General features: G+C 43.9%; 4 protein-coding genes and 1 long non-coding RNA gene across 12 annotated transcripts; 4 read left to right on the top strand and 1 right to left on the bottom strand.

Moving 5' to 3' along the window:
- The first annotated feature begins 1,574 nt into the window (after nucleotides 1-1,574).
- Nucleotides 1,575-7,495, top strand: LOC118504075 (sodium-dependent nutrient amino acid transporter 1-like). Its single transcript, XM_036038137.1, has 7 exons — nucleotides 1,575-1,874; nucleotides 4,226-4,746; nucleotides 4,811-4,926; nucleotides 6,012-6,270; nucleotides 6,344-6,710; nucleotides 6,806-7,067; nucleotides 7,147-7,495. Exons 1-7 carry the CDS (start codon nucleotides 1,776-1,778, stop codon nucleotides 7,395-7,397), a joined length of 1,875 nt encoding a protein of 624 aa, XP_035894030.1. The 5' UTR covers nucleotides 1,575-1,775; the 3' UTR covers nucleotides 7,398-7,495.
- Nucleotides 7,248-20,174, bottom strand: LOC118504124. Its single transcript, XR_004905263.1, has 3 exons — nucleotides 20,033-20,174; nucleotides 19,781-19,915; nucleotides 7,248-7,385 (listed from the first exon to the last, which is right to left on the bottom strand). It is a non-coding gene; the product is annotated as an uncharacterized LOC118504124 (long non-coding RNA).
- Nucleotides 9,268-15,316, top strand: LOC118504081 (sodium-dependent nutrient amino acid transporter 1-like). The gene is made up of 5 exons (XM_036038149.1): nucleotides 9,268-9,724; nucleotides 11,937-12,454; nucleotides 12,522-12,893; nucleotides 12,952-13,580; nucleotides 13,645-15,316. The coding sequence occupies exons 1-5, from the start codon at nucleotides 9,683-9,685 to the stop codon at nucleotides 13,893-13,895; spliced, it is 1,812 nt and encodes a 603-aa protein (XP_035894042.1). The 5' UTR covers nucleotides 9,268-9,682; the 3' UTR covers nucleotides 13,896-15,316.
- On the top strand, nucleotides 14,322-18,239 carry LOC118504072 (sodium-dependent nutrient amino acid transporter 1-like). 7 transcript variants are annotated; one of them, XM_036038122.1, is made up of 6 exons: nucleotides 14,322-14,449; nucleotides 15,999-16,831; nucleotides 16,907-17,010; nucleotides 17,146-17,509; nucleotides 17,591-17,852; nucleotides 17,950-18,239. In XM_036038122.1, exons 2-6 carry the CDS (start codon nucleotides 16,013-16,015, stop codon nucleotides 18,216-18,218), a joined length of 1,818 nt encoding a protein of 605 aa, XP_035894015.1. In that variant the 5' UTR covers nucleotides 14,322-14,449; nucleotides 15,999-16,012; the 3' UTR covers nucleotides 18,219-18,239. The 7 variants fall into 7 exon arrangements, with proteins under 7 accessions (XP_035894015.1, XP_035894013.1, XP_035894014.1 ...); XM_036038121.1 differs by having other exon boundaries at nucleotides 14,378-14,554; XM_036038123.1 differs by having other exon boundaries at nucleotides 14,382-14,449; nucleotides 16,005-16,831.
- On the top strand, nucleotides 20,130-23,204 carry LOC118504077 (sodium-dependent nutrient amino acid transporter 1-like). Of its 2 annotated transcripts, none has more exons than XM_036038140.1 (7): nucleotides 20,130-20,546; nucleotides 20,730-21,039; nucleotides 21,118-21,340; nucleotides 21,404-21,674; nucleotides 21,750-21,853; nucleotides 21,937-22,565; nucleotides 22,637-23,204. In XM_036038140.1, exons 1-7 carry the CDS (start codon nucleotides 20,478-20,480, stop codon nucleotides 22,897-22,899), a joined length of 1,869 nt encoding a protein of 622 aa, XP_035894033.1. In that variant the 5' UTR covers nucleotides 20,130-20,477; the 3' UTR covers nucleotides 22,900-23,204. The 2 variants fall into 2 exon arrangements, with proteins under 2 accessions (XP_035894033.1, XP_035894034.1); XM_036038141.1 differs by lacking the exon at nucleotides 20,130-20,546 and adding an exon at nucleotides 20,551-20,612 and having other exon boundaries at nucleotides 22,637-23,138.
- The last annotated feature ends 1,829 nt before the right edge of the window (nucleotides 23,205-25,033 follow it).

Consider the following 25,033-nt stretch of genomic DNA (forward strand, 5'->3'; position numbering starts at 1 on the left):
GATTAAAACTTAATATACACAAAAAAAAAACAATATTTTTTTTTACAGTTGCTGAGCATCTTTTTTATGTTTGAACATAACCTGCTGTGCTACTGTTAATTAAGAAGCTCATTTTTTATTTCTGAGGTACAGCCGTTTTGCTAAAAGCTAGATTTATTTGTCAAATTTTTTCGACTTTTTTTATTTTTTAATTCTTACTAACTTTCTTATATTAAAAAAAACAAGCAAAAAGAAAGCTTGAATATTGAGGATTTTTTTGCTTAAATAAGATTTTATTATAGTTAAATTGAATGCAGTTTGTGGAAGCACCAAAAGGAATGGTTTAAAAATCGGAAATAGAAGTGGTCTTAATCTAATGTACGTCACTGTATATGGAAGCACTAGGGCCGTTTCTTGATTAAAACTTATCCTTACTTATGCGAGATTGTATCTACGCTACAACCAGAAAAGATGATTCATCCATTCGAGCATGTGATTCTGAAGCAGAATGAAAATACGTTTACCAACAGTAAGCCAGCAGCTAGCACATTAGTAAGATAACTAGAACCTGTCACCTGTCTAGAATAATTCCTTTTCCTATCAGCGCCACACAACAAGAAGGTAAGAAAAACGCATCTAAAGATGATACAAATAAGCATCACAAAATAAAGGAAAACAAACAACCCCATATCACTATTACTTAAGTAGTCTCATTAAAAAAAAACTCTATACGGGTACGTGATCCCTCCTCTTAGAAAAAAGCAGAACGTGTCCCAACGATGCTAGTCATTGATAAGAAATGCCATCGCGTACTACAGGAAATATGCATTTCTCAGCCTCGGAATCACGTTTCCTTCGCCGCAAGAACGTCGCTCCGTCGTCGAAAGTCCTCCGTCAGATTAGTCAACCAGTCGGCTGGTCCATTCCCAGCTCAAGCACCGGATACCGATGATGATGTCACATTCGAGTCAGATTGCATCGAGCGAGCGGAAAAACATGTAAAACAATCAAACGGGTCAAATAAAACGATCTTGCGAGCGAGCGCGAACGAACGATTCGACAACCCTGCTGCACCATTTTGGCTATTTGCCTGCGTCCGGTCAAGGGGATGGGGGTTGCAAGATTAACCCCCTGAGCGCAATGGAATTTCCACTGCGTCCACTGTACGGTTGTGTGCGGAAAATTGCATCCACGATTACTTGTCGCTGTGTGTGTCGCTTTGAATCGCAGGTGTGAATTAGACGACAGAATTGGTGCCGTTGAACGTCACCGTGGGTTTTTGGCGCGCTCGATCGTCAACACACATGTCAAGGCCCCGTTTGCAAACACACATCAAACAAGTTCCGCTCCCCAGTCCAACCCTCACACCTTATGTCTGTGTGAGTGTGCTGGGTTCCTCTTAGACAACGTCTCCAATAAAAAAACCTGATCACTCTCGAAAGCGAATGTTATGGGGGATTTCCCTTCTGGGCGACTGGAGGCAACCACGAAGCTCTGGCTGACGGTGAAGCAGCTCAGCTCTGCTCTGCGCTGTCTAAATATTGGTGCCAACCATTCGTTTAGGGTGTTGGTGGTTGTTTATATAGGGGTGGTTCGCAAACACGCGAGCCCACCACTCGACTGGAACTGGTGAACGGACGATCGTGCCAAAAAATCGGCGTTCACTCGCCTGCCGACGCTACACCTGAGCGGTTGTTTCGTGCGATCGTGCGTCGCTGTGCTCGGTCGAATCACTTAGTTAGTGCACAGTGGTTTAGTTTGCAGTTGGCAGTGGAAAACCGGTGGACCGTTCGGGAATGGAAAACAGAAGCTACGTTGGGGGCGATGAGACCTGGAATGCTGACACACTGCCCGTCGGTGGGCTTGCAGGCTCCCACCACCATCACCACACTCAGGTACGTTTGTGTGAGTGTGTTCAAGTGGCGCGTGTTTGGAAAGTGATCGTGGTTGAATTTTCGGTACGTTCAGAAGCTCAGCACGTGCACGTGTGTGACGGGTGAAACAAACAAACGAAAAAAACCCGTCTGTGACTCATGCCGCCGTACATTACGTAAGCGCTTCTGCGCGGCTTTTCAGGCATCAAACGGAACGCCAGAAGTATCACCTACCAGTAACAACACCAAAGCGACTCTCTCCGGGGCCCGAGCGCGCGCCGGCGCATCTTCGTGGTGCTAATGAACATGTTTGACGCGCACGGCCAACCACCGTGCCGAAGCACGTGCCCGGCAGCAATTTGTGTGTTGCAATTGAATAATTGTATGGCGCCCACCCGGGAACGGTCCATTTTTATGCTTGTGGTCGAAAGTGGACGAAATGGAAATTTTATTGGCGACGCCGATCCGCAGCTCGGAAGGAAAAACGACCGAACGACGGTCCTTTAAAGCAGTGGGTGTTTGCGTGGTTAATTGACGTGTGGTGACGAAAGTGATGGGGAAGAGGTGTTCCTGTGTCGGGAGAATCCAGTTTTTTAATACGCATATACTTTAATTGGTAAAGTGGTTTTTGTGTCCAGTATAAGTGTTTAAATGGAAATCGATTATAGAGTGTTTATTTAATTTATAGAGTGTTTCAGTAGATATCGCAAAACCAGCAGCGAGATTCGTAATCGAAGAAGAAGAAGACGTAGTCTTCTGAAGTTATAACACTGGTTTTGTGATCTCTACTGCCGCCATTGTGATGCCATCTGCTGATATTGCGATATAAAGAGATACCCGTATAAAAGCATTATGCAAAAGCTCGTTTAGTATGTTATGAATTTGATAGGGCCTGGCCGTTCTTCAGTGTATAAATAAAAAAGTCTGAGTGGGCTCAGTTGGAGAATTCATCACGGTCCATGAAGTACTCACCGTCGAAAATATTTTTTTTACCAGAGACGTCAGCTGCTCATTCGGCTTGATTCTTGCATGGACCGTGCTCCCTCTCAGACATTGGTGATGATTTTTGATGTTTTGACAGCTTATACAGAATATTGTACACCGTTCAGACGCGTGCTTCCTACATTGAATCTAATTTTCATTACGATGAACTTTGTCCGCTTTCCTCGCTACATTTGAAGCATCGTACAACAATGTTGAATAAGCGGCATCCGTCCCTGTCTATCGTCTGTCTCCAGGAATCAGAAAATTTCGTAGAGCAAGAAGCCGGTTAGAACCGGACATCAGGATATGCCTAACTTGTTCCAACTAAATCCCTCAAGAATAAAACACGTAGTACAAACAAATGCTCTGCCCAAGCTCCTCGACTGTTTTGGTTTTCCAAACCAACAGATGATGCTGATGATGGAAATTTTTGTCTATCAGAAATGATTCAAAACGACGACAAACAGTTGGTTGCATTGCTAGAACTTGCTGCTAGAACAAATAGTGCTAGAAACACTAAAACCCTATTTGTTCGATATCTATTTTCCAAGGTGGGTTTGGGGCAAAATTTTAGACCCATCTTGTCTTGTCACTGCTGGAACACCTTTCTCCCTGTAACAATATCAAGAAGCAGTGTTACGCTTTGCTGGTTCAACCGAATCCAAAAAACTCCTTTGATGCACAATTCAACTCAAATGTACACCCAGTGACCATCACCTCTCTTTGTCTAACTCTTGCTGCCAATATAATCATACAGCTACAGAAAGCGGTTTGTGGCATGTGTGTCTTCCAGGGCACGGTCCTGGGAGCTAATCATTGCCTGAGATTGTACTTCTTCAGAGAAACTCATCCCTCTGGTATTGATGACGGGACCATCTTCATACGTGTTCATGTCACAGTTGTTTTGATGTTCAATTCCGCGAATTTCTACCCTCAAAAGCATATTTAATGAGAGACAAACGGTAAGCAGAAGCTTCATGGTGCTGCATTTTCCCGACTTCTAAAATTAGGGCACCGTAAATGAAACGAATAACAAGGGATGAAAAATCTAAGAAAAGGCGCTTTTCCAGTGCTCAAACTTCAAATCCAAATTCTGTAATGTTTGTCGGAGTGTAATGAATTAATGGCTCATAACGTCATAACGGTGCTGCATATTGATACGCATTCTGTTGAAACATTCACTCAAAACATGCAATCATCAACTGGAACTAGCCGTCCGTTTGTGGTTTCGAGACTGTAATTGGAATTGTACATTTCCAATTCTACCACCCTCTAAAATATCCAATTTAATGTCACACACATTTTCCGTCTGTTTTTCCACCAAAAAACCTCACAAAACATCATTCTAACTGCATGTGTATGCTTTTTCTCGTTCACCGAAATCACAGAATCACACCACAGTCGATTTGAAAACACCGTCGACAGCAGACGATAAGCCACCGCTTCGTGAGAAATGGGGCCGCAACATCGAGTTCCTGCTGTCGTGCGTGGCACTGTCGGTGGGCTTCGGCAACGTGTGGCGCTTCCCGTACACGGCGTTCAAAAATGGTGGCGGTGCGTTCGTTATCCCGTACCTGGTGGTGCTGTTCATCATCGGTCGGCCCATCTACTACCTGGAGATGGTGCTTGGCCAGTTCTCGAACCGGGGCTGCGTCAAGGTGTACGATCTGGCACCGGCCATGCGTGGCATCGGGGTCGGCCAAACGGTGGCCATTTTCACCGTCATCACGTACTACACCTCCGTGCTGGCCGTGACCCTGCGGTATCTGATAGCTTCCTTCAGTCCGGAGCTGCCCTGGAGCAAGTGTGATCCTGCGTGGGACAATTGTGTTGATTCTAGCCGGCTCGGTAGCCTGACGGTCGATGCTAACTGGACACAGCCCCGTACCTCAGCCGATCTGTATTTTCGGTGAGTAGTGGTGAGATCAAATTGCGGTGAGTTACCCCAGTGCTGATGTCTCTCACTTTTGCAGCAAAACGGTGATGCACGCCGCTGACTCACTGGACGATGGTTTGGGCCTTCCCGACTGGCGGCTGACACTGTGCCTAATCGTTTCCTGGATTTGCATAGTGGCCATTTTAATTAAAGGTACGTTAAAGGGCGGTCGGCGTTTCCTGGAGTTCCCAGCAATGGAAGCGCGGGAAATTGTTGGCTGGAAATTGTCAATCTAATGTGTGTCAATAATGTGGAGCTTTGCTGTAGGCATATTCAATATGATTCATTCAAATTTGGGCGGTGAAACTCATCGGATGTAAAGCTTAGTTAGCAGAAAATAGCCTTGCGATTGTATGGTTTATTTTTGGTAATCAAAATTACCGAAATAACAATCATTCCTAAGAGGAATTTTATTTTCCCTATTATTTTGCTAATCAAAACCGCTTCGAGTAAAGCCTTTATTCCAAGATGGATCGTAGTGTCGTTTGAAGCAAGTTTTGTTTATACATCTTTTCTCTTTAAACAACCCCAGTAATACTTTGAAATGAGTTTATATTCGAATTCATTTTTGGGGAATTTTCTTTCCTGTTCGATTCCAAGCAAAATCTGATGATTTATTTAACGATATAAAAGCTTATAACTGAGCGGCTTACTTCTGTTAAACTAATTGTTTGATCTCTTCCAGAATGAAGTTAATAAAGAGGGTTCCGGACACAGGTCTATAAATTCGATTTACAATATTTCGATTTCAAGCTTTGGCCTTTATTAGAGTTTATTTGATGCACGCATGATAGCAACGATGGTAAGGCAAAGGTCATGCAGCTATAAAACGTGCAGGGTGACGGTTCAAATCCTGGACGAAACGTCGAGTGTCTCTCTCTCAATGTGAAAACTTTATTTGTGGGTAGAATCGAAGAATTGGACTGATGCAAGCTCTTAAACAATTTAAGAAATACCAGCCACGATTTTATGCTCCAAGTAAGAAAAAATTCCTATTAAGAGGATTATTATAAAATTTGTGATATCATCGAATCAAAATTTGGCCCCAACCGCTGAAAAAAAATCATTAACTTAAAAATGTAGTTTTCAACTACAAAATTAGAGTTTGAAGGATTTCAAAAAACATTTAAAGAAGAACTCAATTTACATTCATCCCCAACTCAAATATCCTTGAAGCGAATAAAATCCCATTACTCATTTAAATTTTCTTTTTCTCTCTCACTCACTTACTCTCCTAGGAATCAAAAGCTCCGGCAAGGTGTCCTACTTCCTCGCCATCTTTCCCTACATCATCATTGCCGTTCTGCTGGTACGCTCGCTAACCCTGGAAGGTGCCTGGACCGGTATCAAATACTTTTTCGAGCCCCAGTGGGACAAACTGCTCACGATCGAGGTATGGTACGAAGCGGTCACCCAGTGCTTCTTCTCGTTGACCATCTGCTTCGGTGGCTTGATCGTGTACTCGTCGTTTAATGACTTTTCCAACAATATCTACCGGTAAGCAAACGTTTGCCAGAAGGGTTTAAAGCTTTGTACCGTGATTAATGTTGGACTTTTACTTCACACACAGACATGCGCTGATTATTACATCGCTCGATACGGTCACTTCGCTGGTGGCGGGATGTGTTGTGTTCGGTGTGATTGGACACCTGGCACACGTTACCGGCCAGACGGACATTTCGAAGGTGGTGCAGAGTGGGCCGGCCCTTACCTTCATCACGTACCCCGACACGATAGCAAAGTTTGACTTTCTGCCCCAGTTTTTCTCGGTGCTGTTCTTCTTCATGCTGTTCCTGCTCGGTATCGGGACGCTGATCGGTATCGTGACGTCCGTCATCACCGCCATCCACGACCAGCGGCCGGATATTGCACGGTGGAAGATTGTCATTTCGGTCGGTGTGGCTGGCTTCTGTATCGGGTTGATCTACATCACACCGGTAAGTTTAATCGATGGCAAGAGCCTTTCGAATCAAACATTCCACGACTTTAAGTAAACTAATATTCGGATCAATTTTTTCTCTCCATTTTTAAGGGTGGATTGATCATACTGGAGCTGCTGGATTACTACGGTGCAACGCTGGTCACGATAACGCTCGCCGTGTTTGAGCTGCTCACCTTCGCCTGGATCTATGGCGTGAATCGGGTCTGCAAGGATATTGAGTTCATGCTCGGCATCAAGACCGGCCTGTTCTGGCGCGTTTGCTGGGGCATTGTGACGCCCATCACCGTACTGTTCATCCTGCTCGTTAGCTTGGTACAGTACAAACCACAGAACGTGCCACTCGGTTACAATGGTATGTACTGCTCGCTGGGGAGTTTAAAAACCAACCAATATGCTTCAAACTAAAACTTCCCCTGTTCTGTTGATTCTAGCGCTCGGCTGGTGTCTGTACGCGTTCGCTGTGCTTCAGCTCCCCTGCTGGGCCGCGTACGCCATGCTACAGAAGCAGGGACTGGTCTGGTGGGAACGATGCAAAGCTGTCCTACGGCCGATGGCCGACTGGGGCCCAGAAGATCCCACCAAACGGTCCGAGTACGGTACCTTCATCGAGGAGTACAAACGGCAAACGTCCCAACGGGCCGAAACACTCGTGGAAAAGGTGCGGCGAAGGCTGTTCAAATGAGAAAAAAAAACCGTATCGTTTAGATCTGTGATTAATATTAGCTGCAGAGTGTGATTGCCACTAATTTGTAATAAATTTATTAAAAAATTGTTTAAAAATGAATCTTTTCCTAAGCGTAGCTGCTTCCCGACTGGTAGCACCAACTACGGACGGTGTGTGACGTTGTTCGACTTGCAACGAGCTTGTTGCACGACTGGGTGGCTTAGCGTTTTTGCTTTCAACAGACATCCACCCTCCTGAGCGTGGGCCTCCCTTACACCCGGTAGTGCCTCCTCCTTCTCGAGACGGCCATGACCGTGTCATTCAGTGCCGTTGAGAAAACGGAACGAGCGCTTACGAGCGCATGCGTACGATCGCGGGCGTATCAGCTGTATTTCATTGAGCGTTTCCTTCGCAATATTGTTGTTGCGTTTCGAGGACAGGGTGGTTTATTTTTGTGATATTTGAGTTATTTTAAAATAAAATTTAAAATAAAAATATGAATTTTTTTTAATTATTTGAATTTATTGTGGCAAAATTTGAATTGAAAATTATCGCCTGGAAAATATAATAACGAATACAATATTTATCTTTAGTGGTTTAACTTAAACAATTGCAGGACTTATTACAAAAAAAAATCTTCCGCTTCAAGACAGTAAATTATTTTTAATCGTAAATTACAGATATTAGAACATTTAAAACAGGTTTCACACAGAACCACCCTGTTTGAGAGCGTTGCAAATATACATTTCGCATACCGAGTGGCAGCAAACCAAAGACGGTTGCGTGCGGCCTGCGGGGCGAATTGTTTTGTTTACAAACAGCTGATCGAGACGCTGCGGACTTCCCAATGCAATGCAAACGCGAAGTAGCTTCTTTTGCTCTAGCAAATGCCGTAAAAGACGCACGGTGATTAACGGACATGAAATTTACCGACCGCACAAGCGTGAAGTGTACAGTAAGGTGCAAATCTCCTCTGTATCTCTCTATTTTAACTAAAATTTATTTAAGTTAAATAAAATAAAATTTAACCATAACAACCTTTTTTTTAATATAAAATGTGATTTTTTTGTCTTAAAACTATTTTAAAAACATTCTTTTAAACTTCAAAAATAAACATGTTTAATATGTTTTAAGAAAACAAGATGAGAACCATATAAACTGTATAAAAACTGTATAAAGATTAAGCTATAGTCTATATTTAGTTACGTGAAGCTCTTTTTCCAAGTATTAGAAGCAATTGAACTTCGCTGGTTTAAAGCTCTCTTAGTTTAGACACTGGCGCAAAATCTGACCCAAAACTCAAACTACCAGAAGCACCTGTCACGACGTTTAAAGCCTCAGAACTTACAAACGCCTATTCGAGATGATCTTTGAGACAAAGCAGGTCAGATGGAATTTTGACTCCGAGTATGTGAAGGGGCACTGGAACTGACGCTACAATTGCAACCTGTAAGAGCTGTCCAATGACTCGATTATTGTGTAGATCTGTTATGGCTCGGTGATGTCATGAGAATGGCATCAGACGACCCAGCCCGTAAAGTCTTTTAATACCTTCAACATGATAGACTTACGAATTTAGTTGGATATAGGATAATTATTGGCTTGATCATGTACGTTGACTTGTATTGGGGACTGATAAAAATTATTCAACTTAAAAATATAAGAAATCTTATACAACCTAACGGTGAAAATTTGAGGAATAAATTGGGATTTATAAAATTAAATTTGCCTTGAAGATTAAATTATCAGAAACAAATAAATTGAACACGGTTTAAAATACTACACCAATGTAAAAAGTCGTAATAAAATTCAAATTAAAATTATATAAAACGTATTAATTAACTTTATTTTCCACCTTGTAAGACCTCATATCGCAACAAGCACTGTAAGCTTTCCTACGAATCCAAACAACCGTTTCCCGAATCGTTTGATCTTGCGCAGAAATTCGCACTCCCCCAGAAAAAAAAAACATCCCAACGGATGCCAACATCCGAACCATTGAAGCTTTTTATACCAACCCTACCAACCGAGCGCATCCGGCTCGATCGATTGATCAGTCGGTCGGTGGGTCAGTGATCAGCTAGCGTGAGTTTCGGGCACATTCCCGCCACGAAGATCAGAGAAATTCTTTCACTCGACCATATCCCCCCATCCCGATACGCAATTGTTGTGTCGCGTGTGCAGTGAATTAAGTGTCCTAATGAAGAGAGAACGTCGCACGTGAACCTTACCGTCGAATCCAATCAAACGAACCGCGTAACCAACCCAGCAAATCAACGTGAGCAGCAGCCAACGTTCCAGTGATGGATTCGTCCACCCCAAAGACAATCGCCAAAGGATTAACCGTACGTGATTGGGGTGCATCATCGAACCGGCGCCATTCATTCGATTGCCTCGTGCAAAGGTCACCCTCAGCAGCAGTGGTCTGTTCCGTGTTCAGTTGTGTGCCCTTTTTGGAAGTGTTGCAGTTTTTCCTGCTTTTCCGCTGCCACCGCCTAGTGGTAGTTCTAGTGCATAATTCATTGCCAGTGAGGAGCGAGCGTTGGCAGTGGGCCAGCAGAAGCATTAACACACAGTGTCGAGCGTAAAGTTCCAAAATAAATTTAACCATCCATCACCGGGCAACCGTATGTCAATTGGATTGGATTAGAGTGTCTGTGTGTGTGTATGTGTGCCTAAGACAGCTGTGCACGTGATGATGCGTTCTGGGAAATCAATGAACAACATTCAATTGGCGGATTGATTTGATTCAAACCAATCCACCGGTGTAGGTGGATTCTGTCTTGGTGATGCAAGCACAGAGAGAGCGAGACAGAGAGAGCCAAGTGCAACCAAAACAGAATTTTGGCTATTATTATCCCAACCTCCCGAGTCCGAGTCCGACAACACCGCTGCAGAGAAGTAGGGCACAGCGAGATCAGTGTATCCTGTTGCCTTGTTGACAATGTTGTGTCGTGTTGTTTGTATATTCGGGAGAATAATGTCTAGCGGGTGGTAACGAGTATTAACCAGCCTCAGTACCATACACAGCACGCAACAAAGTTGTCTGATAATTTTGATATTAAAAAAGAGGAAAGGCAGTGTAGCTTCCCACGTGCGAAAGTCTTTAACAATGACAGAAGAATAAGAACTTTATTTTCATTTTTATCGTTAGGCAGAAGTTATTTCTGTAAATCGTTACACCGATCTAAATCGAGAAGTACCAGTGACGTTTGAAGACTTGTTTATATATTTCCTAAAATACGTTGAAGATAATAAGTTTTGACTAACCCAATGGGTATTAGTGGTATAAACGGTATAAAAAATCAGAAGGGTGAAGATTCAAGCATTGTGAGAAAAAATATTACAATAATAGAGTCTTCTGTCGTACATTACACCACAAACATGAAACTTTCATCAAACAAGATTGAATATCAATACAACAAACCAGATAAAATAGTTGAAGACAAAAAAAAAGAATAGGAATAGATTAAAATAGAAAATAGAAAAAGAAGAAGAAGAGACGAAGAAGAAGAAGAAGAGGAAGAAGAAAAAGAAGAGACGAAGAAGAAGAAGAAGAAGAAGAAGAAGAAGAAGAAAAAGTAAAGGAAAAAGTAAAGGAAAAGAAGAAGAAGAAGAAGTAGAGGAAGAAGAAGAAGAAGAAGAAGAAGAAGAAGAAGAAGAAGAAGAAGAAGAAGAAGAAGAAGAAGAAGATGAAGAAGATGAAGAAGAAGAGGAAGAAGAGGAAGAAGAAGAAGATAAGGAGGAAGAAGAAAAGACGAAGAAGAAGAAGAAGAAGAAGAGGAGGATGAAGAAGAAGAAGATAAGGAGGAAGAAGAAAAGGAAGAAGAAGAAGAAGAAGAAGAAGAAGAAGAAGAAGAAGAAGAAGAAGAAGAAGAAGCAAATTAAACTTTTTTGTTATCTGAACTCTTTGAAAACTTTTAAACAAAAAGGGAGAAAATGGCGGCTTAACAGCCCTCATTTGCTCTCCTGAACGATTTTCTTTATCTTTTGTTATGGACCTAAATCGAACTACACATGTAACTACTAAATCTTAAAGAGTAATGGAGCTCAGAATTATGCTTATCGCTTATCGGATGATGGATTATTATCGAAATATCGGGTTGTGGAATTCCAAATAACACAACTTGAAGTAGAGTAGGACTGACTACTTTGCTACGGGAAAAATCAAGTTACAGAATGCCAGAAATGGCAGACCGAGGCTTCTCGAGGTTTAAGTGCCAATGAAGAAGAAGAAGAAGTAGAGCTAATACAATTTTTCTTGGTGCTTTTTTATCAAGAACGACCGTGCTGCTTTCTTGGTATGCTTATTACCACTCGTCTCTACTCTAGCATAAACGAGAGACAGCCTGGTCGTATTGTATATTAAATCGTTTGATATTATTCTTAATAGTTACACCAGCAGCTTTTATAACAAAAAAGTAACACACACTGAGCACAGCTATAGAGAGTGAACTAGCACGCCCAACGAATGAATGCCGGCACCACTGCATTAAACCACAGTTTCTCCCTAGCAATCTCCCTTATTAATCCAATTTTTCCTTACTTCCTCTCCAGCACACCAACTGCGTCACTATAGCCATAGCATCCCCAACGACCCCAGTGCGCGAGAAATGGACCAGCAACATCGAGTTTACGCTGTCCTGCATCGCGTACTCGGTCGGGTTCGGCAACATCTGGAAGTTCCCGTACACCGCGCTGGACAATGGTGGCGGTGCCTTTCTCATACCGTACCTGGTAGTGCTGTTCGTGATCGGCCGTCCACTGTACTATCTCGAGATGGCAATGGGCCAGTTCTGTAGCCGAGGATGTGTTAAAATCTACGATATGGCCCCAGCAATGCGCGGTGTCGGTGTAGGACAATCGGTCGCAATGGTGGTGGCGATGTCGTACTACACACCGGTACTGGCCATCACCTTGCGCTATCTGCTACTATCGTTCAGTAGTGAGCTACCGTGGAGCAAGTGTCATCACTCGTGGAGTCGGTGTATTGATTCCGACTTTCGGGCGTATGCGAATAATTCGGACACTACCACCGAGGATCGAAGGAATGTGTCCGCGGAGCTTTACTTCACGTAGGTGACAGAGCTGGCCTCTTTTAAAGAGACGTTAACCATTTGTATCATCTTCTCCTCCGTTCAGCAACACAATAATGCATCGAGCTCCTTTATCGGAAGGACTCGGATGGCCCGATGGAGACCTTGTGCTCTGTCTACTCGTCTCTTGGGCGATTCTGGTTGTGATCCTCATCAAGGGTGTTCGCAGCACGGGTAAAGCGGCCTACTTCCTGGCCATCTTCCCGTACGTCATCATTTTTATTCTGCTCGTCCATTCGCTAAGCCTCGAGGGTTCGCTCGACGGCATCCAGTTCTTCCTCACGCCCAAATGGGAAAGTCTCTTCTCAGCCAAAGTTTGGATGGAAGCAGTTACCCAATGCTTTTTCTCACTATCGATCTGCTTCGGTGGGATCATCGCGTACTCTTCCTTCAATAACTTCTCCAACAATGTCTACCGGTAAGCGATCGCTACAAAGATCAAACGCAAGCCTTACTGACCTTCTCGTCTAATCTAGTGATGCGATGATCATCTCGTGGCTGGACACATTCACCTCGATAATTGTGGGCTGCATCGTGTTCGGTGTGCTGGGAAATCTTGCCCACGTTACGCACAGAACCAGCATCCAGGACATTGTGAAGGAAGGTCCAGGATTAACGTTCATGGCGTACCCTGACGCGATCGCGAAATTCGAGTACTGCCCACAGCTCTTTTCGGTACTGTTTTTCTTGATGTTCTTCATCGTGGGGATTGGCAGTAATTTGGGTGCAATCACCAGCGTCATCACGGCGATCAGAGACCGTTGTCCAACGGTTGAAAATTGGAAGATTGTGATGGGTGTTAGTGTGACGATGTTTTGCGTTAGTGTCGTGTACCTAGCCCCAGGCGGGTTGGATCTTCTGGACGTGCTGGACACGTACGGTGCAAAGTACGTCACACTGACGCTGGCTCTGTTTGAAATCCTGACCTTCGCCTGGATCTACGGTGTGGATCGCGTCTGTCGGGATATAAAGTTTATGCTGCAGCTAGAAACGGGCCTGTTCTGGCGTATCTGCTGGGGATTCCTTGCTCCGCTGCTGGTCGGAATCATTCTGGTGGTGAGCTTTGTCGACTATGTTCCACTGAATGTGCCCGTGGAATACAATGGTAAGTAATCGGGCCAGACAAGTCCTCAGCAAATGAACTTAAATCTCTCACTCACCCACTCCAGTTGCCGGATGGATTCTGTACACGTTCGCGATCCTTCAGCTTCCTTTATGGGCCGGTTACGCGATCCTTGCGCAGGACGAGAAAGGATGGCGCACAAAGTGGAAGACAGCTTTCAAACCCACCAACACCTGGGGCCCGGAAAACGAAATCACCCGCGAACAGTACAACAAGATGGAAAGCAAACGGTGTCACTTTAGTGACTTCCCTGAGCGACATTGTACGCACAGGCTGTGTAGCAAAATATTTGACTAGAATATTTATACTGCTTGATAAACAGTTGTCTTCCGAGCATTCACTTTCATTGGCACGCAAATTGCCGAGTTGTTGCCCAGATAAAGTGTTGCCGTGTGTGGTTTACCCTGTCTCAGGGTGGGCAATATATCCGTGTGATAATAAACCAACGAACTTTAAGACTTTGGTTCTGCTAGCAAACGATAGCAAATTGCGATGCAGTTGTCGTTGAGTGGATGCCCTAGGTAAATCGACTCAATCGATTACTCCGACCCAGCAGAAGAGCAAACAGTTCTACGAAAGCGAATGAAAGTCTTTACAACTATACACAACCGTTTGGAGTGTTCGCACACCAGTGGGACGTCTAGTCGCTTGCAAGTGGTGCATCTAGCAGCAATAAAAGTACCCCGCATACCTTTCCCAGCCCCGGAAACAACCAACCGACCCAAGCTCGCCCAACTGCTTTGATTGTTTGATCTCCACGACCAACACTCGCTGCCCAGTGCACAAAAGACAGTCAGCCACAGCGAACGACTGTTACTACCGTGTGGGGCGTGTTGCCAAAAAGGTTTGTGGTGAGTGTTGCTTGAAACCCTTTGAAAGGCAACTGCAATCGAACAAAGCAAGCAGACGGGAGGACACTGCACGAAAATACATCGAATGGCGTGATAAAACCATGTGTTAGTGGTAACTCTATCCAGATGGAAATCGGTGGCAAATTGTGGGGAGAATTTCTTCCCTGGGAAAAGTGATCAAATGTGGTTGGTGTTGGAAAAAGGAAAATAAGGATGACAAAATTTTGCGATTCGGTGAAAGTGTTGTTTGGGGAACAATTTGGGTAGGAAAATGTGATTTGACGAAGTCATGCCATAATTAATTGAATTAAACATTTTTAATATTAAACATTAGATTTTGCTTTAACTATGATTCAAAGCTTAGTTCTTCTAGGAAAGTACATAATTCAAACAGATTAAAGTGAATTGATAAGAATAATTTCGAAAGAAAAAATTTCTTTAAAAATTTAATTACATACTGAATAATTAAATTGCCGATAAATGATAATTGTGAAGTGTTAAATTTAATTTTAAGCTACAAAAATTGATTTCTATAATATTATATTTATAATTTGATTCAGAATACAGTTGACCATCGAAACATCGAGTAGAATTATAAAACAATAAACTAAACAAAATTACATATACTAGAAAATTTAATTGTAACAGCAAGTAAAACAACTGTAAAGTATAAAAATAAGCAACTAAACATATTTAAAATAAATAGAAATAACTATTGGAGTAAAGGGGAAAATAACAAAAAGCTTATTTTTATGAAAAACTCTGATCAATTGTGAGTAAAATAACGTTCGACATAAAAACATGTAGTTGAAAATATGTGTAAATTTCCAAAATGAATTTTAAGGATGAAAATATCGTTGATTTTTCTACTGTTTTTAATGAACAGAGATTCATTATTTTTTATTAGTTATTTTTATTCTATCTAGTTGTTTTTTCTTCTTTTGTTTTTGCTTTCTTTGCTTATTTTTTTTCTTATAATTTTTACAATTTTTTTTTTCTTTTTTTTTATTTCGTCTGTTCTCTTTCCTTTTCTTGCTTGTTTTTGTACTTCTTGTTATTATTCTTGCTTTTAATCTTATCGTTTTGCTTCTTTTTTGTTTGAAAAGAGTCGTTTTCATCTTCGATCCAATGACTGCAGAAAGTATCAGCCTACAATTTTTAGTTTTATGTTCATCTTTATTCACTATTTTCAACTTTATTTGCCCTAGTTTCTACCAAATATTTTGTATGATTCTTTTATTTCATGTTTACAACAAATCAAATTTTTGACAACCAGATCCTATAAATATTCCAAATTATTAACCAAAAAATGGTTCGTAACTACTAAATGGTCTTACGCGACAACATTAAATGTGTATTCTGCAACACACTAGTTGCATCAGCTTCCATGCGACACGTCCTTTTACCAAGAGACACTTTCACCGTACTCCATATCTAAGTTCATTCGCGTTCGCTGGTCACGTTTGCCGAGCTTCGGGCCGGCCCGTCAACTTCAATCAAAGACAATCACTGCAACATGGCACGCTAACGGCTTGATGATATAATTAAGTTACAGAACACACCATGACCACCGCCGGTTCTACACAATTAACCACCAGCGCCGGTGAGGCGCCACCGGAACTTAACACCCTGCCCCAACCGGACGGTACGCTGGTGCGCGAGAAATGGGGCCGCGGTATCGAGTTCCTGCTGTCGTGTGTCGCGCTGTCGGTCGGTTTCGGCAACGTCTGGCGCTTCCCGTACACGGCCATGCAGAACGGGGGTGGTGCGTTCCTGATCCCGTACCTGGTGGTGCTGTTCCTTGTCGGACGTCCGCTCTACTATCTCGAGATGGTGATGGGTCAGTTCTCGAGCCGCGGTTGCATCAAGGTGTACGATGTGGCTCCACTGATGCGTGGAGTGGGCGTTGGTCAGACACTGGCATTGCTACTCATTTTGGGGTATTATGCTGCGGTGCTGTCGATTGCGGTACGCTACTTCGTCGCTTCGTTCGGAACTCCTCTGCCCTGGGCTCGATGTGAGCCGGAATGGGGAGCCGGGTGTGTTGATTCCGAGTTTAAGGGACGGGTACAGAATGCGTCCTTCCAGACATCGGCTGAATTCTTCTTTAATCGCACCGTACTCCACAACTACTGGACGGTGGACGAAGGCATTGGTGTGCCAGATTGGAAGTTGGCGCTGTGTTTGCTGTTTTGCTGGATCTGTATAACGCTCATCCTGATTAGAGGGATTCGTAGTTCTGGGAAGGCGTCCTACTTCTTGGCAATCTTCCCATACCTGATACTGCTGGTGCTGCTCATCCGTACCTGTACGCTTGAGGGTGCTGACCAGGGCATACTGTACCTGATGAAACCGCAGTGGGAAAAGCTGCTGGATGTACAGGTACGGGCCGCGCGATGACGATGATTTTATGAGAATGCGGTTGTAAATTAAGCGCGCTTCTTTATGGTTTTACAGGTTTGGTATGCGGCAGTAACGCAATGTTTCTTCTCGTTAACCATCTCACTCGGTTCGGTTATCGTTTTCGCGTCATACAACAGCTTTAACAACAATATTTACCGGTAAGCTGCAGTTGGGAGACTTCACTCTCCTAAACTAAAAAAAGTTTAGTAAAATCCTACGACTATCCTTCACCACCACTTAGGTAAACGCTATCTCCTTCAGCAATAAAAGAAACAAGTCTATTTCTCCCCCAGCGATGCCATGATCATATCCTGGCTCGACACCTTCACCTCCATCGTGTCGGGCATCGTCGTGTTCGGCATTGTCGGTAACATCGCACACATCACGGGCAACCGGGTGGAGACGATGCAGCTGCAAGGTCCCCAGCTGACCTTCATCACCTATCCGGACGCAATCGCCAAATTCGATGCGGCACAGAACGTATTTGCCGTGCTGTTCTTTCTTATGTTTTTCCTGCTCGGGCTGGGCAGCAATACCGGCATCGTGACGACGCTGGTAACCGCCGTCCGGGATCGTTTCCCGCAGCTGGCCAACTGGAAGGTGGTGACGGCAATTGCCATCTATGGATTTGGCTGTGGATTGGTTTACATTACTCCGGTACGGTTGCGCTGCTTTCTTCGATGGGGAAAGTCACCACGACGGTTAAAAAACAAACCTTGGACCAATGTTTTGTTTCAGGGCGGTCTGCACGTGCTGGACGTGGTGGACAAGTACGGCGTTACGCTGACAACGCTTACACTTGTGATGCTGGAGATTGTTACCTTTTGCTGGCTGTACGGTGTGGAGCAAATTGCACACGACATCCGACTGATGCTGGGCAGACGGACCGGTGTGTTTTGGAGGGTGTGCTGGAGCTTCGTAACGCTCGCCATCATCATCATCATATGGTTGTTCAGCTTCATTCAATATCGCCCACTGCCGGTACCGTTGGGGATGACCGGTACGTGAAGCAAACCTGGAGCCAAGTGCACCGTATGGTTCGTTGCAATGTCTCTACGCAGAAATCTCGTTTTTTTTTGCTCCCCCTTTTTTCTCAGTATTCGGTTGGTGTCTTTATGGATTTGTTATGGTGCAAGTGATAGTTTGGGCTGTGGATGCACTGAGCAAACAAGGGACGGAACAGCGATTCGTCGACAAAATAAAAAGTGCCTCTCGACCTGCGTCTGATTGGGGCCCGGAGGATTCAGCCGTACGGTTGCGATACCATGCTGACCGATCGAAACGGCACGAGGAGTATGCTGCCCAAAGTGTTGGCATAGGGAAAAACGTCGTTCGTAAAATTGTTAATACTTTTTGTCAGAAATAAAGCGATACGTTAGGAATAGTTGATGGTTGCTTTTGTGGGTCTGAGACGGTTGACTGTAATCATCGTGATGAGCTCCAAATTAATGATTGCTCTGGCACCAACTCACACATCCTTCCATGAGATTCCGGAAGGCTAAGGACAGCTTTTACCGGACTTAGGGCAACACTAGCATTGCTTCATTCATTGCTTATGCCAATCACGTAATATGGATTCCGAAAGACGCTACTCACGGGGCTCGTTTGGTACAAAGTGGAGAGAAATGCAGCTCGGCGTGTTCGAGTGGAAACGAGCAGCCGATTATCCACATAATTGGCAACAAAGACAATAATCTATTATGCATATAATCGTTCATCCATTATCATGCATTTCATCATCGACTGATTTTATCAACGCTTTGATAGTCAAAGGCAACAAAACCTGTAAAGGAAAACCAAGGGTAAAGACTTGATAACCTTCGAGGTTCGCTCTGATGCTCTTAGATCCAGGGCAACTAACCATCGGTCAAAAATATTCTGCAAAAAGGGACATTTTTAAGCAGATGCAGCACCTGAAGGTTCTGTTGCCATATCTAAGAAACATTGACCAAATACTTTACTACCCCTACCAAGAAGCTATCTGAGTTGATGCCTAATTACCACTTAAGTACCAGCAAATGTTGGCTGGGATTGGGTCATTGTGCCAAGAGATCCCTTAAGGAGATTATTTCCAAAGAACTTGCTGAACTATAATTTGTTTGCCATGATTTTCGCTACAAAAAAACTAGAAATTCTGAAGAATTCTTGAGTTCGATTACACCACTAATTTCGGTAAGTTGTTAATCATCGCACAAATATCCATAACTACTAACGATGACTCTCCCTTGAAAGAATGTCCATGACAAACCGTCCAGTCACTGCTTAACCAGTAAAATAGTACACATGTTTTCGCTCATCTCAAACTATCCGTGCGTATCATGCCCTATGACTAACTATTCCCTAGAACAGGCGCAAACAGCAAAACTATTGCTCAGAAGGACTTTTCGGTTCGACGTAAAATCCCGAATCCACTCTGGAAACGACACTGCATACCTCTATCGCTCCCTGGTGCAACAAAAATATTGTGATTAAGCTACGTTTTGCCCCCATCGGGAACTGCCCTTGGCTAGGCAAGAGGCATGGACCGATGATGGACGTCTAAATTCCAGGGAAATCTACACACCCCCTGATGACCGGTGGAATGTACGCCAAAATGGATGCCAATTCCGTAACCGTGCCAACCGTGTATCTCACATCCGAGAAGATGTGCGAGCAGATGATGATGGTCGGTGGGGTGGGGGGGGCTGGTTCTGGCCAGTTTTATGAGATGAAGCAGTATGCGCCCTCTCTTATCACATTAACAGCTGTGGTTTATGGGATGGAATGGGTAGTCTGTACTAGAACCCAGCTTTTATAATTTAACCGATGTACCTGGCAGAAAACCTTGCCCAGCTTTATCTTGTGAAGAAGCGTTATGAAGTCATATTTATGTAACGTTTATGATGAGTGGAGTGAAAAAAGGAGGCCTTAAAATTATTTTAGTCTTACCATTGCTGCAACCAGACGATGCCACTGTGTGAGTGATAGTAAGTGGTTGACTATTAATATTGAGCTAATTACTTTCCTTCCTTCGGGGAAGCGGTCAGAATCCTCCTCCGGAATCGCCCAACGGTTGCCAACTTTCTAAGTGTAAAACAACAACAAAAAACAGTTTGTGTAGAAATAGAAAAAATAGCTGTAGAAAGTACGGCGGAAAGATCTCGCGTGGGTATCGAATGTGTGTTTGGGACGCTGACTTACCGGTTTTGCTTTTGGGAATACCCGTGGCACCCGTGTACCGTTGGGTCGGGTTTTACGAGATGTAAATACTACTGCCGGTTCCCCAGCCGTGACACGTACACTACGACACCCGCTGCACACTGTCACTACACGATCGAACCGATGTGATGATGTTTGATTAAGTGTTTTCTATCGAGACGCTAGTCACACCGCCTAAGCTGGTATTGAGCAACGCGAGCGTGCCGCGTTCATTCAGAAACTGTCCGCAGATTAAATGTGGCGTGCATCCAGTGCAACAGCGTTAAATGCACTTCACTCGCGATCGCGACCACATCGTCCGGCGTTAAAGTGGAACAAAACAAGCCGCCAGTGAGAGTGTAGGTGTGTGACAGGTGATCGAGCACGCGGTCCGTTGTGTGTGGGTTCACTACTCTTGACAGATATTATCATCCCGAGTGGCGTTATCATGGAGAACCACGCGTACAGTGGTGGACCGGCGGAGAACGGGAAGGTAGAAACGCGATCGGTAGCCTCGGTAAGTGTCAAAAATGACGCAGTGCGATCGATCGAGTGATAAGCGCGGTAGGGTTGCGTTTGGCCGGTAATCTGGATTTTGTTTTGCTTCGCATATTCACAACAATGACGGTGCAGCAGGAAGTTGCAGCATCACGATTAATTGATTGGCGGCTAATCGATTTCTCACCCACTTTAAACGCAGCCGATGAATTCTAGCACCACACTGCAAACGAGCGTGAGTGACGACACGAAAACGAGCACGAGCACGACCCGTGACAAGTGGGGCCGGGACATTGAGTTTATGCTGTCCTGCATCGCGTACTCGGTCGGGTTCGGCAACATCTGGAAGTTCCCGTACACGGCCCTCAAGCACGGTGGTGGTGCGTTTCTGCTGCCGTACCTGATCGTACTGTTTATCGTCGGACGGCCGATCTACTATCTGGAGATGATACTGGGACAGTTTTCGAGCCGAGGTTGCGTTAAGCTTTACGATCTAGCACCAGCTATGCGTGGTAAGTATTACTTGTCCCGGTGACTTGATAGTGTAACGTGCAATCACTCACATGGGATTGATTTTCTTTTCTCTCCAGGGATCGGTGTAGCACAAACGATCGCAATGTTCGTCGTGATGACTTACTACGCGCCGGTGTTGGCGATTACGTTCCGATACTTTGTTGCGTCGTTTAGCAGTACGTTGCCGTGGAGCGAGTGTAATCCTGCGTGGGCAAACTGTGTGAATTCTTCGTTTGTTGGAAAGCTCGAACCGACCAACATGTCCGTTGGGCTCCAATCGTCTGCTGAGCTGTTCTTCCTGTAAATACTTTTTGTTATGCACTTTAGTTGAATTTATCGTTAAAGATCGTTCTCATTCTACAGGAAGGAAGTCATACATAAAGCTCCCTCACTGGACAATGGCCTAGGCATACCCGACTGGAAGCTGTCGCTGTGTCTCCTCTTTGCCTGGATTGTCGTGGCAACGATTCTCATCCGTGGAGCGAAAAGTACCGGCAAAGCTTCCTATTTTCTTGCGATCTTCCCGTACGTGATCATACTGATCCTACTCGTTCAAACTCTAATGCTAGACGGCGCGATGCAAGGCATCCTATACTTCATAACACCGCAGTGGGATAAGCTTCTCAGTATCGAGGTAAGCGTTACGCGGTGAACCGCCCGCCTAAAGCTAGGCAATACGCACTACACACCTTCCGTTTCGTTCACACAGGTTTGGTACGAAGCCGTTACGCAGTGCTTCTTCTCACTGTCCGTCTGCTACGGTGGCATTATCGCGTACTCGTCCTTCAACAACTTCAGCAACAACGTGCACCGGTAAGTTTTCGGCCATCGGCCGGTCACTAATTGCAAAGGGGTAGCGAAACTGACCCGGTCCGTTTTGAACTTACCCCCGACAGTGACGCCGTCATTATCTCCTGGCTCGACACATTCACCTCCATCGTGGCCGGATGCATCGTGTTCGGGGTGATCGGCAATTTGGCGTACGTTAGCGGGCAGCCGGACATACAGAAGCTTGCCCGGGACGGTGCCGGCCTCACCTTTATGACGTACCCGGATGCGATCGCCAAATTCCAGTTCGTGCCCCAGCTGTTTGCCTCCCTGTTCTTCCTGATGCTGTTCATCGTTGGCGTCGGCAGCAATCTGGGCGTAACGACCAGCATCATTACCGCGATCCGGGACCAGCGTCCGCACCTGAAGCACTGGCAGGTCGTGCTCGGAACCGTTACCGTTGGATACTTTCTCGGTCTGCTGTACCTGACGCCCGGTGGGTTCGATTTCCTGGACGTGATCGATTACTACGGTGCGAAGTACGTGACGCTAACGTTCGCCGTGCTTGAGCTGGCGACCGTGGCGTGGATCTACGGCGTGGATCGTATCTGCCGGGACATTAAGTTTATGCTCGGCATCGAAACGTCGTTCTACTGGCGGGTGTGCTGGGGACTAATTGCACCGGCCGCCACACTGCTCATTCTTATCTTCAGCTTTGCCGACTTTGAGCTGCAAAAGGTCCCGATCGGCTACAACGGTACGTTTATAGGCCCGAGCCAAGGTCGTCTCGCGTGTGTGTGGTGAATGAATGTTTGTTTGCTTTTTCAGTTTTAGGATTGTTTATCTACGTCATTGCTTTTCTGCAACTACCCGGCTGGTACGTTTACACGATTTATAGGCGGCGTTGTAAGCAAACGGAATCGCTACGGAAAGCTGCCCGAAACGCGCTGGAACCGATGGATGTATGGGGTCCGGAGAATGATGCCGTGCGGGTGCGGTATCAGAGCGAGGAGGAACAGTACCAAAGCGCGCGACCTGTGGGTACGACCGCCTTGAAGCGCATCAAGAAGCGAATGTTTAACATTGGCTGAAGGTACTGGGCAAGTGACAAGTGATAGTACCTGTTGTAATAATCGGGAGCGAGTCGATCGAACGGGCGTTACTTTTTCTCGTTCTTCTGAGAAAATGGAAAAACGTTGATTAGGATAAGAAAAATTTCACTCTAGCTTGTGTGTTCACTCGTACTGTTGTAACATTAATGAACTAGTGATAGAAGTAAGTGTATTTTCGTTCGTTAGATTGATACTAATAAATCTTACCAAAGTTTTAATAAGAAGATGCAAATTGAATTTCGTTTGATACTAATAGGTTTAAAACATGCAAATATGAAAAATAAGTATGAAAATAAAAAAAGAATTAAAAATTCAAACAGCTAAGCAAGAATGAACAAATGAGATTAAAGAAAGATAAAAAAATAATTAAAAAAATTGAAAATAAAAGATAGATAATAAACAACAAAACGGTGACTGTAGCAACAATTAACAACTTTAACAGCATTTGCATATTCTCTTCCGATCCGAAACTTTCCATTCGTCACACACGCAGCATATTTTGCAGTCCTATAATTTATTCGTTGTCTGATCCAAGGTTGACAACAAAAAATCACCGTAAACTTTACCATCTCGCGACGCTCAATTTAATATGCGTGGCCATCATGCCCGTTGCCCAAAATAAATAAACAAATGACTGCAAAAGGCACAGACGTACACCGTACGTAGATGGTCAACAGTGATGTGCGTTAACGAAAAGGGATTCCCAACATTTGCCCAACATCAACATTGAGAAGGAGGAGACCGAAAAAAAACTAAAACGATACATGATCACAGCGTACGATCTGTAATGCTAAGGATAAAAGCTTGTCAAGCCCCAGCAATGCGGACTCTCCACAGGGAAAATCCCAAATAAATGGGCAACTCTTTGGGAATCCAAGAAAGTGGACAGGGAAAAAGCGACTACCAGCGAAGCCTCAAGCCTGAGGTAATCCTGTGCGGCTGGTGTAGCACTACAGCCCAAGGTAACTGGTAAATAAAGTAGCTCCAATAAACACGGTACATACCCTGCTAAAGCTAGCTCATTAGATTCTGCCTTGCACAAACCCGGCCCCTATAGAACGTGTCTCAAAACTCGTGCCAGAAAACAAGGGAATGAGAGGCGCATTTAAAGTTTATCATGCTAGAAGAATAAAACTCCCAACCACTGGAGAGGGATTGTGGTACTTTCCCTTCGGCTGAATGCCAACCCGCGGATGCGAGTGATATACGTGAGCTGTTAGCAAATGTGATTGATCGAAGGTAGCGAGCGAGTCGTGTAGGAAGGAATCACACCAATCAAATCGAGCAGTTGTTTCGGAAGTTGGAACGTTTGATGAACAACCTCCAAAGGGTAATTGTGCAAAAAGGAAGTCCAACAAATTGTGCACCGATATAAGTACACCTTTGCGCGACTATCGGAATAATTATTGAGAAGCGGTCCCTTTCGCTAGTACATGAGAGTATTGAATAAGCCGGTAGAATGATATAATTGTTAGCATTGTGTAGTGTTTCGAGTGTTGGTAGAAAGTGAAGTACGGCAGGCACCGTACATTGGTATTTCAAATATTTTTACAGCAAACAATGTACATAGATAAAGCGTTCTGCTTACAAGAGCTACGGCTGAATACGTTAAATTGAGCCTTTTGAAATATTTTTTTTTTGTTTTAGATTTTTTAATAAAGCTTATTAAATTATTCTCCTTTATCCCAAATGAATGACTAAAATGATTTAAAAAATCAAAAGCATCAGCCGTAATGCATTAAAACTAATAAAAAAAAATTGGTTTATGTCAAATAACATAATTTAATGTAATATTATACTAATACAATTTCTTTAATAGAAGCAAATCATAAGCACTCGTTAAATCAGTCAAAATATAATATATAGATTATACAAAAAGTTAAATATAAATAAGAAAAAGAGAATCAAGTGTGTGGGATAAAATATACAATTGTGATATAAAATGTACAAAAAGATTCATAAATTTGAAGAAAAAGTAAAATATAAAATGCAATTTAATAATTATCAAATTCATAGTGGTTAAACAAATTAACGAAACTTAAACACTGTAACTATAAGCCGCCGAAAATATATTAAACATTTAGGTCAGATTTGTAAAAAAAAGAGAAAAGAA

Source organism: Anopheles stephensi, chromosome 2 (genome assembly GCF_013141755.1).
Source record: "Anopheles stephensi strain Indian chromosome 2, UCI_ANSTEP_V1.0, whole genome shotgun sequence".
NCBI lineage: Eukaryota > Metazoa > Arthropoda > Insecta > Diptera > Culicidae > Anopheles > Anopheles stephensi.